A 19,650-nucleotide genomic window follows, 5' to 3' on the forward strand; every position below is an offset into this window, starting at 1 on the left:
GGCAGAGCCCTCTGCTGACTTATTAGTCTACCAGCCCATTGCGCAGCCAGTACAAGCCCATTCATAACATGACAGACTGGGCCACATGTGATTGGTGTTCCAACAGCTACCAGCAATTCTTCAAAAGACCCCTCCTGGTCTCTATGGAGGCTTTGGGAGCTGTCAGTGAGATACGCGCCTCCACTAAACTGCAGCGTCCTTCAAATAAACTAAGTAATGATTATAAATTATACTGATATGGCACCTTCCATGCTAGGTTCCATGCAGAATATCCTCAAAACTAAGATCCACCTTCACAACAGCAATGTTAAATCCATCCTGTTGTATGGGTCTGAGTGCTGGCGGGTCATCAAGACGGACATGAAGAAGGTTGAAGCTTTCGGCAACGGTGGTTTGAAGATTATGTTGCATCTTCTGGCCACATAAAAAAATATCCAACCATCAACAATACTAATAGACTAGAAGCCGAGATATAAAAGCAACCTTTAAACAGACACCATCAGGCAAATAAAAAAGAAAACAGGAAGCCCAGAAAGGACAGAGGAACTAGTCAAGATGAATCTCTCCTGGGGAGAGGCACAACAAGCTGCCAAGAACAGAAACATTGGAAACATCACATTGTAGCCTTACATCCCACTTGGCATGCAGAGCATTAAGCTCAGTGCAATAAGCTACCTTCCATGCTTAAAGCAGGGTTGTACATATCCAGTCTGCCGAGTCCAGGGGGGTCTTCAGATGTCCACCACAGCAAAGCAGTCAATGGCTTAATTCATTCAATTACGAATGAAACTGAACAACTGAAGCTCTGCTTTAGAGCTTTACGCCTGTGGTGATTTAAAGTGATATACCAGCCTTCATGAAACAGCGTTTCAGATTATTCTTGTCATATAAAGAACTCTGCCATATTAAAATTAGCATCCTTCCTCGCACACACCTACCCCAGAGGACTTATCCACAATATTCATGACCAGGGTGTACATCCCAGCCTTTTGTATGAACATCTCCATCAGTCCCTGTACACACGATCAAGCACCTGCACTACTGGGTTTGTGTTTTCTCCACTGCGTGCCTACAGTAGTTATGTGGTGTGTAATGTCTGTATGTATGAATGGCTCTTGGAAAATGGCAGGACTATGCATACAGATGTACTGTTTTGTTTTAACATACTGAAGCCAGCAGGTCTGACAACAGATGAGTCATTCTCAACCTTCCATTCAGTAATGCAGAGTACCACCTAACACACTTTGGTGCATAACTGTGCTAGGATTACCCAAAGGGAGTTACTGGTATTTACATTTGGGTGCTACTACTCTCCAATCTCCTTCCACCCCCTCCCCCCCCCCCCCCCCCCCAACACACACACAAAAAAAGACAACCTGCTCATATTCCTTAATCCATCTCTGGAGGCAAACATTAGACCTTTAATTAGAGATACTGTTACATGCCACATGGGGTGCTGTGTAGAGGTCTAAATATCCCAGAGGGTGTGTAGCCACAATTAACCCTAACACAGCCTCAGAGGAAGATACTGATTGTGTGTGCAGGATTGTCTTTCATTTGTGTGTTGTGTCACGTGAACTACATGTACAAGTAATAGACTTCAACCCTGTATCCCTTGCCCTTTTCAGTTTTTTTATAATATTTACTTGGAATTATTTTATATGTGCTACTGCTTCCTATTGAAGTTCCTGGCAGACACATTATCTCAGAGTCTCTGGTTGAACTTATGGGAACTCTTGCAGAAACAAAAACAGATTTCTGTCACCGTGCTCAATATGCAACTCCTCCTCATTGCTAGTACTGAAACCCTCCCTCCCAATCCTGGCTCTGAAACCTGTGACTAATTCACTTATTCTTGGGTATCGGAAAATCAAGCAACTATTGCTACCCGCAGAAAGTAGCTCTGGGCAAAAGAAAACTTGAGCCCAGTCACAGCATGTGGCAGAGAGGAACTTGTACAGCTGCTCAGAATAAACATACAGCATGCTCTTTTTGTTTTTCTAGACTGAACAGAAGAATAGATTTACATCCTCATTTTTGATAACCATGCCTTCCTCCTCTGACCAAATCATATGACTTGCACTCTGTACTGTGTGTGGGAAAGAGATCTTGAACTCAGGAGCACCGAACTACTCAGTGTTGCAAAAGCAATTTGTAAATGTGAAGGTGCAGAGGTAAGAAAACACTTCTGCCAAGGAGACACCGGTCACTTATTTAAACCATGTATTTCGCTCTCTAACTCAGGAAGTCTCATCCAGCTCCAGGATTGTATTTTCCCTGGACTGCTGAAAATCCTGTCCTGGAGATCCCAATTAATAAAACACTTACACCAGAGGATTAAACATAGATCCCTTTCCCCTAGGTTATAGACTCTGCTGCTCTGTCCAGCTGCTCTGTGTGAGATGCACAATGTAGGATGATTTAACAGTGACCAATTAACTCATTAAATATTTTAATTGCTTTCAGTTTGTAAAAAATATACACTTGCACCTTTCAAGAACTTTCAAGTTTTTCACTGGGTATTTGCAATGTGCAAATTTTGGGACAAACAGCATAAGTGTGCAAAACAGCAATGAAACAAATATATTTATATGAATTCCAGGAAATATGCAAATTAAACTGCTAAGAACTTTTCAGAGCATTGGTGGCAGAGGAATACTGGTTTTCTAAATCAAGGAGATGCACACACTCACTGTGCATTCAATCTTTGTGAAAGGCAAAAGTCAATGGGCTAATAATGGTTTGTCACAGCAGGTGCTTAAAGAGATTGTTCTCCTAACAACAAAACTTCATCACCAATCTTGATGAATTGCGAAATACTGTCAAGGCTGTTTGTGATGCTCCTGCATGTGTTTCCATAGCTAAATAAAGCCATTATACAATCTGACAAACCAGAGTGACAAACAGGTTTACAGTTTACATCATTAAACTATTATATTTAGGTGGGGGGGCTCTAAAAACACATGGCAGCTTGTGTAAGTGGTGCTGGTGACCCAATTTGTAGTTCTTCTCTATTCTGGATCTCAATGTCTGAACCAATGCCCCGATGGACACTGTGCTGTAGGAAGTCCTTTGCTTTAAAAAGAAGCAATCAGTCTGTAACAATGACCATGGCAAAGTTTGTAACAATATGGGTGTTAATTCCAGGATCCTGAGTTCTGGTCTACCTATGATTTTCCCCTTAATTTAGCTGGCAAAGTAATTTCTCAGTTCTCCATTTGATCTGTTTTTCAGTGGGTCGGTTGAAGCCAGCAGCCATATCACTCTGCAACTTACAACTGGCAGCCCACTGAAGCTCAGCAGCTGTGAGCCTAGTCAGTACCTGGATGGGTGACCTCCTGGGAAAAACTAAGGTTGCTGCTGGAAGAGGTGTTAGTGGGGCCAGCAGGGGGCGCTCATCCTGCAGTCTGTGTGGGTCCTAATACCCCAGTATAGTGACGGGGACACTATATTGTAAACAGGCGCCGTCCTTCGGATGAGATGTCAAACTGAGGTCCTGACTCTGTGGTTATTAAAAATCCCAGGGTGTTTCTCAAAAAGAGTAGGGGTGTAACCCTGGTGTCCTGGCCAAATTTCCCATTGGCCCTTACCAATCATGGCCTCCTAATAATCTCCATCTATGAATTGGCTACATCACTCTGGTCTCCTCCCCACTGATAGCTGGTGTGTGGTGAGCGTTCTGGTGCACTATGACTGCCGTTGCATCATCCAGGTGAGGCTGCACACTGGTGATGGTGGAGGGGAGTCCCCATTACCTGTAAAGTGCTTTGAGTGGAGTGTCCAGAAAAGTTCTATATAAGTGTAAGCAATTATTATTATTATTATTATTATTATTATTATTATTATTATAATGGCTGCAACATTGCACCCAGGTGAATAATGGATGGCATTCCATTGAGGTGAATGAGGTGGGTTCCCTCCAATTGGGTTCTATCTGCAAGAAAAATGCGCTGAATATTTGTAACAGTGTATCTGGTCACTTCTGTTCAAAACTGCAAAAGTGGAACCTTTAAGGTTCTCCATAGTCACAATTTGTTTGTGAAAAAAGTTTCTCAGAAAGAGGATGTGAGTAAGCTCTGCAATTTAGAAAGGACCGACATCTCTTTCACATTTTAAACAGAAAAAAAACAATCGTATTTTCTTTCTGCTACCATGTGGCAAAGCCTAGTTTCTACACCACATGTGAGGACCCGTAGTTATTCCCATCATTCATTTACTCATCTGATGTCCTCATCAGAAGCCATTTACATGTGTATTTGATTACACAGCTGTACTTCTTTCTAAATTAATCTGAACAAAGCTTCTTGTTAAAAGCTGTAGCAGAACTGTAATATCCACCCAGTATTTGAAACCACAACCTTCTAGGTAACAAGTACAGAGTTCTAACCATTATACCACACTAAGAGTAAGATCCAATGTAGCAGCTTTGCTCCCAGGAAACCAGACCTGGAAACCATGGGATCTTAGATTAGGATTCACTACCAGGGAGCCAACCAGCCAACCAGATATTTACCAACTGTTAAGATTTTCATATATGAACCTGCAACTGAAATATCCACATCGGTCTCTGACAAGCAGGATATTTAAAAGGCTCACAAGGATCATTATCCTTGGTTTCAGCAATCAAACCACTTTGCAGGGATGAAAAGTAAAGAATACCGGAAAGAAAAGATTTATATGCGAACAGCAGCAGGAAGAGTCGTCTTCTTTACCAAACATTAGTTTCCATTAGGACGTGATTGGATGTACACCATAAATCCTTCAGCACGCACATTCTTTCGTAGACCATGAAACTACAGAATTAATCACACAAAAAATAAAAAAGTCTAGGATAAAATACTTTTTCTTCATAAATATATCATCTTTATAACAGATGCCACAGACTAACGGTTTTGTTTTATTTCGATTTTTTACTGCCTGAAGGTTATTCCTAGTAATTCCTTCTAGAACAGTGATTGTGTTTCAAAGAAAAACCCTTTGGAAGTAAAACATTTCACTTATTCCAACCGTTTGTGCTCTGGAATTAAAAACGGACCCTCTTATTTTGAAACTTAATTTCCCAGCAGACCCAGCTTGAAGACCTACCCGCACACAGAAAATGCATAGATGGCACATGACAATGAGCTCAGGATTCATCCTTGTGCTAACACATTTCCTGATCTTTCTAAATGAACATTTCCCATGTATATTTTAGAACTGCAGCATATTTTGAAAATTAACTAAAGGAACACGTCTGTTTAATGTAACACAGGACCCGATATTCTGCTACAATGAATCCTGCATAGATGGAGATCTATAGCTAATGAATAGATACATCTTTCAAAACTGAGCCTCTCTGTTCTTAACAGGGCATAGAGGTCAATGATTTAAGAGTCTGATCTAAGCTTCAGCAGACAACATGAAAGGGGTTCATTAACATCAGTCAGTTATTCAGCAGGGAAAAGCGTCTCTGTGGTTTTGCTGCTGGGACAGAGAAGGGAAGGACACATATTCCTCATTTTCACAAACTCTAGCAAGACACCGAGGCAGAAAAGGCACCAGATAAGTTGTAAGTGAGTTTAACCAGATCCAGCAGCCCTGAGACTTCATTGCACAGTGCCGGATTCACTACTAATGCAACAACTGGGCTGGTTTGTTTGTTTAAAGTAAAATCAATTGTTATCGGTGGTCCTGGTCAAAGTGTCGACTTCATCGCTCTGATCTCCATTTAAAGGCTTTTGGTGAGTGGCTGTTTCCAGGGGTACATCTTTTGCTTGGGGTTAACCCCCATTGTGCGATTTCAGCATTATCCCCCTTCGCCCCCTTGCAATGACAGGGCTCAACACTGCACTAAACACTTGTTCTGCAGTCTGGGGGGTAGCCCATGGTGAGAGATGTGTAGTTTTCTTGGAATTTGGAGCTTAAGGAAATTGGCCAGCATCAGTACTAATGACTTAGACCAATTTCACAGGCACGAACCTGAATGTGCTCGACAGCTTTTAAATAAACAGCGTTTAAAATAAACACAGGGATATTCCTTCATCTCCCACACAAGTTTTCACCACGCTTGATGCCAGACAATACAGATAAAAGAGGAAATGTATCAGCGCCCTATGGAAGGGGGTTCCTGACTTCAGACGCATTGGATGACAGCAAACTGTTCACTTATTTTAAATTGAGGGCGTACAGTATGTGGATATTGTGACAGGGCACGGAAATCTGATGTGGAAAACCCTGAGCCCCAGTAAAACTACACATCCAGTCGGGCCGACTATTTAAATTTTTAAAAAAGTAGTATTATATTATGATGATATTGATTTTTTCGACTTGTTACAAAATCTTTATTTTTCACAAAACGTTCATAAGACAGACTATTTTATTACCGAGCACAGAATGAAACGAATGACGTTTTCAAAGGCACATTGGGTTTTTTTTTTTTGCAATGTTGGAGTTAGCTTTCCCGTCCAAACAGCCTCGCTGAACGGCCACTCTCGCACTCCGGAGCTGTGGCGGCGGCCGGCGCTTCCCGCCCCTGGTCCAGAAATCACTGGACAGCGCTGTCGCTCGGGGCGGGGGACCTCACACGCTCCGAATCACGCCGGCTCTGAATCCAATACAGCCTCCACGGCCAGGAAAGTCGAGAGAGTGCGGGGAAACCGCGAAGGAACGGACCAGGAGAGAGGAAATTCTCGTTCAACGATCTAGCTGAGGAGTTTAAACTGTGCAGGGGAGTCGCCTCCGGCAAATTTTTGTAAAAAGACACATTGACCGCCTTACGAATACGAGCCTCGCCTGTTGCTGTCTATCAACATCTACTTTGCCGTCAACGGCGATGTAGTTTCTTCCCCCCATTTTCCTACCGCGTGTTAAATAAAAAGAAAACCCACTGCACGAATGCAAAGTCCTTACAAACAAAGTATTAATACTAACCTAAAGGGTCATTTCAAGTCATGTTTCAGAAGCAGCATTATTTGATCAACTACAACAACAACAACAACAATAATATTATAAATCATTGTGCAGCGAAAGAAAGGACTGTTTGGAAATAAACAAGCCATCACATTCCAGACTATTGCATTTACTGCAGAAAATAAATTATGTTTCCCCCTAACACACCCAAGGTCGACAACACTGGACCCGAATAATGAATAATGAAAAATCATGCTGCAATTCCAAATGTTGTTGAGGGTATATTTCCAGTCCGGTTTATATACGGTAAATTTAAAGCACAAACGTAATGAAATTGCGTTTAATGATACTGAATTGTCACCTTCTAAATGGAGTTGTTGATTTATCAATCATTTAACGGCGCCCTGCACTTCAGCGCGGACAGTTATAAACGCCCACACACCTGCAAACACCGGAGAAGGAGAAACGTGCTGTTGGGCAGGCAATATTTTGCTTCATCTCCATTTACCCTTAAAGCTATTCGTGCAGTGCCAGGGCTAGACCAAACAGAAATCGATTCACCTTTTTATTGAGTTTTGGTTTTGTTTTAGCTTAACCCCACACCCCCCAAACTACTGCCAGTCGTTCGGTTTTACAGTCTTTCTTGAAGCGCTAAATATGCGATTAAACCACGAAAGAAAACAGCTATTAGAAACGTTAAACTGGTCACCTTCGAGATGCGTTCGCCAAGAACCTCTATCCAGCGGCTTCTTCTGGATGGCCGGCCTGTCCAGGCGCTCACTGGCGAGATGCGTCTGTCACACTGACCAGATGACCGGGCGGACTGACGGGGAGCAGCCTGGCGGATGTCCTCCTCCGGGCGGAGTGTCTCCGGCTCTTTTCGTCCACTTTCCAAATCCAAGCGGCAATTCCGCGTTCAGGCTTTTCGGCAGCCAGATACTGCCCAGATGTGTTGCAATAACATCCGATTTTTATGCCGTCTTCAAAGTTGCAGTCAAAGACGGGGGGATAATTACGATCTTTTTTTTTTCATGCGCGTAGTTTAAGCCGATGACCCCGGAGAAATGAATAACTCTTCCGTTCTAGTTTGGTTTTTGACAGTTTCTTCTTTCCTTGAGCCCTCGCCAATCTTCAGACAAAGCCAGCTCTCGCATTTCTCCCCATGCCCGGATTCGTTTGGCTAGTGTTTTAGATGCGTTGCTTACTTTGTCACTGTTGACTTTTTAACTCGTTTCCCCGGAGGCGTCCCCCCAGTCTCTTGTATCGTCCGCCCGGCCAGGGACGGGAATTTTCTCTCTGTACCCTTTCTTTTTGCGCTCTAGAGACCCGTCTGGTCTCCCCAGTCTGATGGCTCGGATACTACAGTATATTGTGCCGTGCCAGACTGCTTACCGTGACGGTCGACAGCTCGCTCTGCTGTCTTTTTGGCAGTTGGTTAATAATAACTGCGTGTCAGCTGCGCGCTGTTCTAGCGACTGGTTAAACCTGTTCAAATGTAGGACTGTGAACTATCTGGTTTTATAAAGCGTGAAAAAGGCAGTACAGTACGTACTATAAAACCACAGCTTCCAGGTCTTTTAGGTCTTCTCACCTCTGATATAAGCGCTTGGACGCATTTGAACGTCCACCCATTATCTAAGAAAATTGTCAGAACTACAAAATATCACAATAGGATAAAAAGAAGCCCCTTTCCCCGTCTCACTCAGGTTTTATATTCTCAGTAAATAATTAATGATATTGCAGTCATTACCAGTTGGCCTACAGGGAGACAGTTCATCTTTGTCCCAGTTAGCCAAGAAATAAAATTGCAATCAATTTCAGCAATGGAGCAGTGGCTTTTTTTTTTCATCCAGCTCAGACTAGTTAGCAGTGAATTGGATCATTTGTTTTCCCTTTGGTGCTTTTCAATGCTCGCAGGTCTTTCCAGATCTGAAGTGGTAGAAAATAACTCCCCTATTGGATTGTTAAGGTATCAGGGAGCAAGATCAAAATGAAGCAAACAGTGGCAGCAGAAAACACAAGACACCTGGAAGTCAGTGGGCTTTTATGGACTGGGCCCATATTTCCGGCAAGGAAAAGGGCAGTTCTGCAAAACAAGCTAGTACAACAACAATAAAACAACTGGATATGAAAGCAAAGCCACAGTCTTTTCCCAAGGGTTGAGCTATAGTATTGCTGTACCTAATTCTCCTTCGCAAAAAAAAACACTTTGAGAAGAAAGCTGTGGGAAACTGCCAACAGAAAGTACTATAGCCCCATAAATTACAGGATCTGATCCAGAAAGCATTCCAAGAGTTCCCGTGAAATGGAGGTCTCATCCAAAGCCAGTCATTTAATCCTTCATCTCTAACACGGCAACAAAAAAACTAAGGCAAATGGAAGGAAAACATTGTCTAGACTGTCTAGCCTTTCAACTTCTGGTTTAATGCACCAGTCTGAATAGAGTAAGGTTGTTAGTGACTTTAAATAATGTCACCTCTGCTCTGTAGTCTGGAGAGCATGGAGAACAGCTTTCCAAAAGAGCAAACACTGTAACATCCCATAGCTGCAGAAACCATTTTTAAATTCATCCCAGAACACCAAAGCTAGTGACTTACTAGTTCTTTCATGCTGGTTTAGGTGCTCAGTGTCACGTGACGAGGGCTCTGCAGGTACTGTACCAAATTAAGCTCTTTGTTTACTCTGCACAGCTCATTCGGTTTGCTTTTGTTCTTGTTCTCCCATGTTCTTGTGCGGACAGGAACTGGGTACCACATTCAAAGAATATGGTACAATAAATAGCCCAATTTAAGCTGTACCTTCCCTTCAGAGGGACAGGGAGAAAGATCAGCAGATAGGTTTCATGAATCTGTTTCTGAACTAACGGGTTATACCCATGTCAAAAAAACAATCGCCCGGGGAGAGGGTTTTAGATTTGTTAATTGCTAATAAGAGGCAGTTTAAAGTAGTTTTATGTTGTCTTTGTGACTCTGCAGAACTGAAATGAATCATGAGCCAGACCCCACCCTGCAGTGTTCTTGTTTAATGGGATCTTGAGCTCACAGGTACCAGCAGTCTTGACATTTATTTTCTTGATTCAGAAGCAGCCTGGTCCTTCTGCACTGGTGTGGAGATAGAGAAACGAGCCTTCAGGAAATTAACTGGTTTCATGTAATGGGGATTTTGCACTCCCGGTCACTGTGGTAGTCCTGAGCTGTGTGCTAACAGGAGCGCACAGTGTCTCACACTGCACTAATACAGGCAGCACTGACCCCTGCTGGACAAACTAAGACTGCATGCACCTCCAGAGAGGTGTTTCATGGACGATCGCTTACATCTAATCATCTATTTAAACTTTAAGATCTAAGTTTGCACACAGGTTGAAAGGCCTCCACATAAAAGCTGTAAGAGTTCTGAAGGAGAAACTCTTTATTACCCAATCAGAATAATAAATAAATAAAAGAGTAAAAAAATAACATAATTGATCTGTTAAGCGAAAGTGAACAGGGAGCTGAAAGTTAGTTTATGGTAGTCCAAACACTCCTCTTTTAACAATGTTTACAGACAGTGCTCTCTAACAGGCTTAATATATTTCAAGTCTAAATCAATCACAGAACTGTGCAATGAACAGATACTGATGAAGTGAAAATTTGAAAGTGATGTCAACACAATTCCTTGTCTGCACAATATACGAAGCCATAGTGCAGATGCAGGTTTAATTGGATATCTTAAGGAAGAGATTAAATTCTGGGCTAAGTTTGTCTTGAGCACCGTAAACAGTCTTGACAGTCCCCTGTGAATTTTAACCAGTGTGTCATTACTGATTAATATAGCAATCACTGCTGCAAGGAATGCCAAATTAAATGACCGTTAACCAAAAGTGGACCAACACTAAAAGCTGTGATTGCCTTTGCTGTGCTTGCTGTCTTAGCAAAAAGTCTGACACACACGTTATACAATAACAGCTGCGCCCTGTTTTTGAGCAACAATCCAAATCGTGTCACCCACAGGCCTTAGAGGCCTTAACGGCATTGCAGTCAATCATGTGGAAGGAACAGCACAGGCAGAAGGACCTGTCTTTGTTTTCCCATATTAAAGAACAGTGTCACGCTTCCCGCTCAGTGATAAGGACCCAAGAGGAAGAGTTACTCATTAACTCCCCTCCTCCAGACTTTAAACCCGTGAAAGCAGGGCTTGGGTGAGACGGGGACCACTGACAAGAGAATCTCCCAAGCCCAGTGGAGAAACAGATTTGAGCTTCATCTAAGAGAGGTAGGCTTACATTTCGCACAATATTCAAAGGGAAAAAATTAGCTATGTCTAAAAGACAGGCTAAGAAATTGAATATTTAATTGCTGCCTCTTTGTGACATCAATTTTAAACAAACAACAGTCTTGTCTTCCTGTTTCTCTTCCTGTGTCCTCTTAAGATTCAAGCGCTCAAAGCTGCCTTCATTTCAAATGTGTTGAGAATGCTTGCGCAAAACATTTAAAAACAACGCGTCAGGTTGTTTTAAAAAAAAACTTTCATTCCTAATTAGTCCAGATCTTGGATTACCATAATGAATGCCAATCTTTTCACTCAAAAATGAGCAAGGATCAAAACAGAAGGAGACATACTGTAGGATATAGAAGGCCCATATTTTCAATCGGGGTATGTAGACTCCAAATCCCAAAATACAAGCAGGATATGCAGTAATGTTTTTGTTTCTAAACATTTTCTCATTCTTTATTAAACAAATTCCATGCTGTATTTAAGAATTTTTCTACCTGGACACAAATAACACAGTTTTCCACATGTAATCTCTATGTACTCTATCCCATGTCATTTAAACCAAAGCACGTAAATTTAACTATTTACTTTTGCAACACATAAAGTTATTCATGTAAATTTAATTATTTACTTTTGCAACACATAACGTTATTCATGATTCACATTACCTGCATATTAATGCTAAACAGAAGGCATAATAGACAGGATAAACAGAAAGTTCAAATGCATTTATGAGCCAAATGAGTTGCTTGCAAATGCGCAGCATGGGTGTGAACTCCAGAGCTTGAGAAGATTGTGTTTATATCAAGTGTCCACGTGTACTTAATAAAAAGCACTCTCTGATACCATTGTCTGATATCGTCTCTCACACGTATAAGAAGATCATTATAAACTGCACACGCCCAGAGGAAGAAGCAGACAGAGACATAAAGTTCGTTCCACAGCTCCTGGAATTAAAAATCTTCGGAGAGCAAGCTGCGTGTGAAACGGGGAACAAGTGCGACCCCGATTGCTTGTAGATGCCCTTCCTGGCATGGGAGCCTGTTGTCTTTGAACACGATATCATTTTGTCCACCTCGACTCACAAACTGGCCGACAATGCCTTCCACGTTTCTTCTAATACTCCGTTCTTGTTACAATCTCAGGGCAAGGGCAGGCCGAGCGGATTATGGCGCTAGTGGACAATGAGGTCTCTTTCACGGTTAAGGTGGGTTGTGCTGAGCCATGCTCTTAGAATAAAATGATTCCATTTTCGAACATTCCCTTGCAGAAAACAGTCAAATGCCCAACAGAGGGGTCTTCTCCTGTCATGACCATAAAAGGTACATGCACAGCATTGAGGGGTGAACAAAATGCACGCTCACACTTTGAAAAGAACATTTTTTAGCAATCTTTACACAGCCCCATTTAAGAGGTGGGTACACAGGACTGCATCCACAGGGAATAGTCTAGCATAGCACTTGTGCTCCAAGGGGGTTACAGTATATCTGGTGATTAGGGAAGTGATACCCCAACTCCTTTCATCTGTGAACACTACAGACCAAGTGAGCTGCTGTGCCCACCTATTTGTGTCATTGGTGCATTCTTGTCAGAGAATTTCGATGCTTTTTTGAAGTAAAATATAAGTGTTTTCGTTTCCTTACGTGGATGGCCTTTTCGTCTTTTAATTACAGTTTTTGGGCCAAATAGACGTGGACCGCGCAGATGGCTTACAGGTTCTGAATGAGGCGGCAGGTCTCTTGAAGGTGGGAACCCGCAGCAGAGCTCTGGATCAGAGCACGATCTCCCTTGTTGAAACATTTCAAAAAGAACAAAATTATTGTAGACAAAAGCTAACAATAAAACGAACTGCTCTGGCATGCACTGACGGCACCCACGCAGATGAAATGAGCTCCTATGTCAGTTATAGAACACGATCAGCATAGCTACAGGGAAACAGACAGGGCTCACTGCTGTGAATAGAGCCTCCAGCCAACCCTGCAGTCTCCAGGCAAAGAATGAGCTAATTTTGCACACCAGGTCATCCAGTCTGTTTCACTGTCAGGATTCAAATCTGCAGCATTCTCTCTCCAAACTCATTTACTGTGCTTTCCCAGATGTCTGACGGCACCAGTAAGATGAAATCCAAGCAGCAGAAGGTGTCTCTGTTTCTGTCATTAAATGGCATCGATGTCCTGAACCACAAAACGAAGGTACGGAACAAAGCGAGGGGGGAGAGTTCAAAATGAGACCAAGTTCTGCGAATGGTGTCAATCCATGTGACATGTCTCTAAACTACCCTGTGTGTGCCCTGTGATGGACTGGTGTCCTGCCCAGGGTGTATCCCTCCTCGTGCACAGCTTCTGAATTAGGCTCCAGGTTTCCACGACCCTCATCGGGAATTATCCGCTTTCCATTTATGGATGCATGTTTCTTCCCTATGTACTATATAAATGTGCCAAGCTTCATTTATGTCCTTCTAAGAACATAAGTGATTTCCCTTGTTTTATTTAGTATCCCCAGCAACACATGAGAAAAAGGTTACCTGTCTCAGCCCACAGTCCACCAAGAAACTCTTTCCGTCTGTCTACTGTGTGTCCAGTTCATGCTGCACAGCTGCCCCATGTCCTCCATCTCCTTCTGTGGCGTCCACCAGACCATGCCGAACCTCTTCGGCTTTGTGGCCAAGAGCCCTGCGGGCGATCGTCACCACTGCTACCTGTTCCAAAGCACCAAGTTTGTGAGTACAGCCTCCACTTCCCCAACCTGCACAGAAGACAGACGATTCAGATGTTACACTTTGTGTTCCCACTGTTCCCTCAAATCGCCCTTCAAACATGCAGAGCACATTTCCCGCACAACACCCTCTGCTCAACAACTCGAAAGCTCAGGCAACAAGATGGATTGAGAGCTGATCATTCTTCTGACCCTCCCTTGTCTCAGTCCCATCTCCTGGTGTCCATCATCGGAGACACCTTCCAAGCTGCAAAGGCCAATGAGAACTTTGGATGGGACAAGGACCTGCTTGTGGAAGCTCTGAGACACAAGGTATGTTGGGAAGACGCTATTGACATATGAGGAAGTCAATAGTTCTTTGGTGCCTTTATACACCTCTGCATTTTTTAAGGAAATGCAAGACTTGTGTACTAAACTCTGTCCCCTTCCACACTTGTTCCGCTTCTGCTATTGCTCATGGGAAGAGGGGTTACAGAGAAACATGCTTCAGCAGATGTTGAAATGCAGTCTATCAGAATGCATGAAGTACTGCTGGCAAAATCCATTCCTCGGGGGTCACACTCCACTCCAGTGGACTAGTGTAATTACTAAATTGAGATGTTTACCTTTACTGAGCTCACTTTCACATGTTATTAACTAGGGATTAATATAGGATACCAGATCTCGCCATGTCATTGCATGGAGTGCCGGACATATCTGTATTCTAGTCAGGATGGGTTCAATTACACAGAGCTCGCATTACAGCCTGGCTACAGCCCCACATGAACCTGTGAGGCGGAGGACAGGAGAAAGCCACTATATCCGGAGAAAAGCAGACAGCAGTAGTGTAAAGCTGCAGACTGCTGTGAATACACTGCCTGGAGTGGTGACTGGACTGTCTAATATTGCCACACTGTTCTTCAGAATAAGATGCTGCAAAGGGAAAACGTCTCTCTGAAAAAGAAGATTGCCACCCTCGAGGCACAGGCAGCGTCCCAGCAGAGTCTGGCAACTGTGAGTTCCCTCTGAGCTAAAGGAACAGCTGGCAAGAAGGCTACTCTCCTCCTCCTGATTTCCTGCTTCTCGACTGTTAATTTAGGTGACTTACTAGAGCTGGCAGTGGGAAAGAATATGATTTTAAGGGAAAATCTACTCCAATTTACTTTTTTAAAGGCTAATACAGATTTAGGTGGGCGACTACAAGAGATTCCGGCAGCTATTCAGAAGCAGTGAATTTCAGTCAAAGGCACCAGTGTGTTTTAAGGTATTTTAAGGTAGATGGGAGTTGCCTCAAAAATCCTTGGCAAGAGACCCACTCTTGTCCTATAATCTCCCTCACCCTTAGTGCTTAGGACACTAAGTTGTACTAGAAAATTATGTGTGAACATCATGTCAGTCCAGGTGTGATGACTTCTCTTCTTAAACTTTTCATCACCTGCATTATTTTCCAAGGGGAATGTTATCATCAAAGACACTTTAAGAAAGCAGCACATCCATTTGCTAACGGGTCTGTTTATTGAAGCAATTTAATTATGCTTCTCTTAAAAATTAATAGCATCCCCTTTTGAGTCCTGAATGGATGAGTACTTAACTCTCTGATTTTGAAATTGTTTGCTCCGTTGCCATTTACCTTTCATTTGTGTGTTGAAAAGATGTGAAGCAGGAGTAAAGCAAAATCACACGAACTTACATCTGCCCGATTCTCTCCCACAGCAGTAAAACATCAGGGTGGGGATGACAAAGACACGCTGTGCTGAGGGCACACCATGCGGTCCTGATGAAAAACCAAGACAGAGAATCACGGTTTCCAAGCAGAAGTCTGACACTCTTTCCATTTCTGGACTCCTCTGTTCCCGGCCCCACGGCACTCTTATCATCAGAGAAGCTGCTCTGTTCCCCGTCTTTGGACAATTCCTCCAGGGCTTGTGATCTCCCTGTACTACTTTGCACATTCTAGCACAGCTACCCAGCGTAATATCCCCCCAGAGGCTCCTGCTACAGGTTTCTTTCCTTAAAACCCTTAACAATGTGTCAACCAGTCCACAAGTCTTCTAGCTTAGCTTTTCTTATTTGTGTAAAGGGGTTCTTCAGGCACAATTTTAAAGGGCCACATACAGTATGTGTCACATTTGTAGTCCCTCCCCCTTAAGGGCGCTCCGGCTCGTTCAGTTTTTTCGTTGATTTTGTGCACCTGCCCCCGGTTCCAGCCCACCTTTAACAGCCAGACGCTCGCTCTGTTCCGGGCTCTGTTGGAACCTCCGGAGGCTCGCCTACCACCGAGTCGCCCTATGTCCGAGCGTTTAAAGCTGTTTAAACTACAAACTACAAGCACGTTAGCTCTCTCTGCCCTTTCCTTTATGCCTGTCTGGGAAAGGGTTTAATGGCATTTTTGGATCTTAAGAACACAAGTAGGTTTACAAACGAAAGGCCAATTAGCCCACGTTATCTTGGCCTTAAGTGTAGTTAACTGATGCCTGTATCACGTCCAGATGTTTCTTGAAAGAAGGCAGATTATCACCCTTGACAACACAGCTGGGTACCCTGTTTCTTGCGCCAACACCTCATTTAACTCATGAGCCTCCAGGTGTACACTGTGAACTCACTAAAGCCACTAACAACCAGATGAACTACTGTATACCTGCCAAATGGCCTCCTCTAATCTATAAACTTCCTTCTGCTCTTAAGTACACATGTGACTTTTTCCCCTTTATTAAATCCCTTTTTCATCAAATGATTTCTGTTACCCTATCCTTCATTTTTTATATTGTAAAAAATAATCCAAAACAATTGTAACCAGATATGTCAACTGAGAACAAATTCTCTTTTAAAATTACAAAAGAAATGTTTATTTTGTCAATTCCAAAGTTTTGTGTAAACCTTTAAATTTATAGAGACCACTTGATTGTGCTCCCTTTGTCAGTGTCTTAGAGCAATTGTGTGTTGTCTCTTGTGTCTGGGCCGATCTCTGGTGCAAGGAATTTCGTTAGTTTGTACTATAATGATATATACTGTATATACAAAGTATTTTTAACACTTTAGTACTTTTAAATATTTCTCAATAGATATAAAATGTGTTATTAAATCTAGGCATGTGTGTGGTGCATGTAAGTCTCCAGTATGAGGATCTTCTTTTAGTGTAAGGCTTTTCAGTTTTATCAATGTGCAGGCACTGGAGCTACTAGTATGTGTAGTTTGCTCTGTGTAGTTCGCTATGGCAAGCTTTTGCAGTGTGTCTGATATACAACTGATGATTCAATATACACATAGTAAACCAGGCATCTCCAACCCCATTCCTGAAGAGCATCATTCCATCAGGTTTTACAGGTAACCACTAAATCATCACTTTCTAAAGTGACTAGCTGCAGGTGTTTTTAATGAAGTACACAAGTAATTCTTAGTAATCATAGTAGTAATTAGTAATTCTTGCATCTAACACTGGAAGCCCTCAAGAATCAGTCTCCTTAATTGAGCACCTGATTACCTGTATTATTGCAAAGGAACAAGTAAAGGTTTTTTCCCTGCTGAAAAGAGAAGAAAGGAAACACTTTTTCTTTATTTCGGCTCCACAGCTGAAACGTTGTGTTTCCTTTCTTCTCTTTTCAGCAGGGAATAAACCTTTTCTTGTTCCTTTGTAGCGTACGCATGCTGACGCAGCTCCCTACTAGAACTACCTGTGTTACTGAACAGTAAGAACAAAGTGCTCCAACTGTTTAGACATAAGTGACTCAGTGTGACATTAGTATAAGACTGGACTGTGATTCTCCAGATCCAGAGTCAGCAATACCTATAGCAGCAATACTCAGTTCTGTCCTGGGGTGCCCCCAACTCATTAGGTTCTGTAGGCCACTATTAAATCACCAGTTTCCAAAGATATTGAACACAACAATTCTGTTGTGATCAATTTAACAGGTGGATTGTTAAATTAAGATATTTAGCTATCATTCAGGATTAAAATCTAAGCCAAGGTTCTCAGTCTCAATTCCTGGAGGACCTAGTGTCTGATGATCTTAGTTCCAACCACATTCTCAATTAAACGGTTTAATTATTTAGTTAGCTCAATAACTGTAGGATGTCTAGCCATGCTCTGAGACAATTTAGTGACTGAATATTCCTTTAATAACATGGCTGTGTTGTGTAACCAACTGTAAAAGGCTTTAAAGAAAAACACGATCTCTAATTTAGAAAATAATGAGATTAATTGTTTAATTGACTGCTCAGGTCAGAACACAATCCAGAAGATTAACTGATTTAAGACCTTTGATCTTACTACTCTTACTCAGCTCTCAAGGATCAGAGATCTCTTAATCGAACAGATTACCTGCTTGATTCATCAATAGCTCATTGGGCAGCCCATATTTAAAATGTGATCTGTGAGACTAACTGGATTGAGGCTCTCCAGGACCAGAGCTGGGGACCCCTCATGCCTATAGTGTACAAGGGCTTACAGAGCAGATGTTGAAACTTTGAATAAAACCTACAGCACTTGACTCCAGCTGCTGCTTTAAGTGATACAAACTACCGATAAATCATGGCATTTTGAACACTGACACTCTACAGAGCACGACCGTCATGTGCGCCCATGAGCTGCACCTTGCTAGACGCTGGAAGCGACACTGCCCCCTGGTGGACACCGTTAATTGCGGCCCCTTCCTTGAGCGGGTTTTACGACACGGCTGTTTGCATATTGATTAAATAATTCAGGTGGGTAGCTGCGTCAGCATGCGAAGGCTGCAAAGGAACAATAGGTTTATTTATGGAAGCCCGTTTCCGCCAGGGAGTAAAAAAAAAAACGCGCTATGGTATATCTCGCAATTGCGACTTAGTATCTCAGAATTCCGACTTTATATCTCAGAATTGCGACTTAAAAACTCAGAATTCCGACTTAAAAACTCAGAACTCCGACTTTATATCTCCCACATTTATCTCATATTTGCGACTTCAAAATAACCCACATTTCATTGTCTGTCCTTTTGTTATTGTAACGGATTCGGGTTCTAGGGCCTGTGCCCTCGCCGCTCCCACCCTAGTTCGTGCCTCACTGCATTGGCTCGAACCCAGGTCTTGCCAGCTGAGCTAAAGAACACTTTCTTTAACCCCGGCGGCCAGCATCCCTGTTCTGCGCAGGGGAGGGCGGTGCTGTCACCACACTGCAACCAGATCGACCAACCTGTACTGTATGTCGGCCGGTCCGTTACACTATATTCATGAATCGTACAGGATCACAGGATCTATAGGCCTGAAGACTTGTCTTGTATAGTGCCCTGATAAAAATCAAATTAATTACACTATTTTTTATGGAATCCTATTTTCGCCAGTGAGGCTTCCATAGTACTCGGATGGAATAGTGGATGGTGGGCTTTTTAAAAAAGTTTTTAAACACCAGAAATACAAAAACGGAGACAGAATATGAAAAAAAAGATACAGAAATAAGACACTTCACATCCAGAGGAATTCAAAGTTATAAAAGCTGAAATTTATATTTTTTACATATTTCCATTGTATGTCCTTTTTTTACTTAAAAAAGATCTTCTTTAGCTCAGCTGGCAAGACCTGGGTTCGAGCCCTTGCAGTGAGGCCCGGACTAGGGTGGGAGCGGCGAGGGCACAGGCCCTAGAACCCGAATCCGTTACAGTAACAAAAGGACAGACAATGAAATGTGGGCTATTTCGAAGTCGCAATTGCGAGATATAAAGTCGGAATTCTGAGTTTTCAAGTCGTGATTCTGAGATATGAAGTTGCAATTCTGAGTTTTTAAGTCGGAATTCTGAGATACTCAGTCGCAATTGCGAGATCCCATAGCGCGGTTTTTTTTTACTC

General features: G+C 42.6%; 2 protein-coding genes and 1 long non-coding RNA gene across 6 annotated transcripts in view; 1 reads left to right on the forward strand and 2 right to left on the reverse strand.

The window, feature by feature from the left end:
• The window catches only part of LOC148678550 (calcitonin gene-related peptide type 1 receptor-like), a 36,276-nt gene extending 27,383 nt beyond the window's left edge, over positions 1–8,893 (reverse strand). Inside the window, exon 1 of the mRNA XM_088633921.1 lies at positions 7,598–8,893. The gene's annotated coding sequence lies outside the window, so the exon portion shown is untranslated. The remainder of the gene's footprint in view (positions 1–7,597) is intronic.
• A 2,092-nt stretch (positions 8,894–10,985) lies between these two features.
• Positions 10,986–16,919, forward strand: LOC148678551 (PTB domain-containing engulfment adapter protein 1). Of its 4 annotated transcripts, none has more exons than XR_015939317.1 (8): positions 10,986–11,139; positions 12,285–12,346; positions 12,813–12,884; positions 13,236–13,331; positions 13,721–13,858; positions 14,062–14,166; positions 14,758–14,932; positions 15,547–16,919. XR_015939317.1 is itself a non-coding variant. In XM_088633939.1 (8 exons), exons 2-8 carry the CDS (start codon positions 12,308–12,310, stop codon positions 15,550–15,552), a joined length of 546 nt encoding a protein of 181 aa, XP_088490065.1. In that variant the 5' UTR covers positions 10,986–11,139; positions 12,285–12,307; the 3' UTR covers positions 15,553–16,919. The 4 variants fall into 4 exon arrangements, 2 of the variants coding, with proteins under 2 accessions (XP_088490065.1, XP_088490066.1); XR_015939318.1 differs by having other exon boundaries at positions 15,550–16,919; XM_088633939.1 differs by having other exon boundaries at positions 14,758–14,847.
• Positions 11,568–15,625, reverse strand: LOC148678552 (uncharacterized). The gene is made up of 2 exons (XR_015939319.1): positions 15,524–15,625; positions 11,568–13,884 (listed from the first exon to the last, which is right to left on the reverse strand). It is a non-coding gene; the product is annotated as an uncharacterized LOC148678552 (long non-coding RNA).
• Positions 16,920–19,650: the final 2,731 nt, after the last annotated feature.

This window comes from Lepisosteus platostomus, chromosome 1 (genome assembly GCF_059453375.1).
Source record: "Lepisosteus platostomus isolate fLepPlt1 chromosome 1, fLepPlt1.hap1, whole genome shotgun sequence".
Lineage (NCBI taxonomy): Eukaryota > Metazoa > Chordata > Actinopteri > Semionotiformes > Lepisosteidae > Lepisosteus > Lepisosteus platostomus.

Excerpts from the sequence above, each read along its gene's own strand:
- LOC148678551 (XM_088633939.1), top strand. The coding sequence starts at position 12,308 with ATGGCGCTAGTGGACAATGAGGTCTCTTTCACGGTTAAG. Across the intron at positions 12,885-13,235 it reads AGGCGGCAGGTCTCTTGAAG|ATGTCTGACGGCACCAGTAA; the intron begins GTGGGAACCCGC and ends GTGCTTTCCCAG. Across the intron at positions 13,332-13,720 it reads TCCTGAACCACAAAACGAAG|TTCATGCTGCACAGCTGCCC; the intron begins GTACGGAACAAA and ends CTGTGTGTCCAG.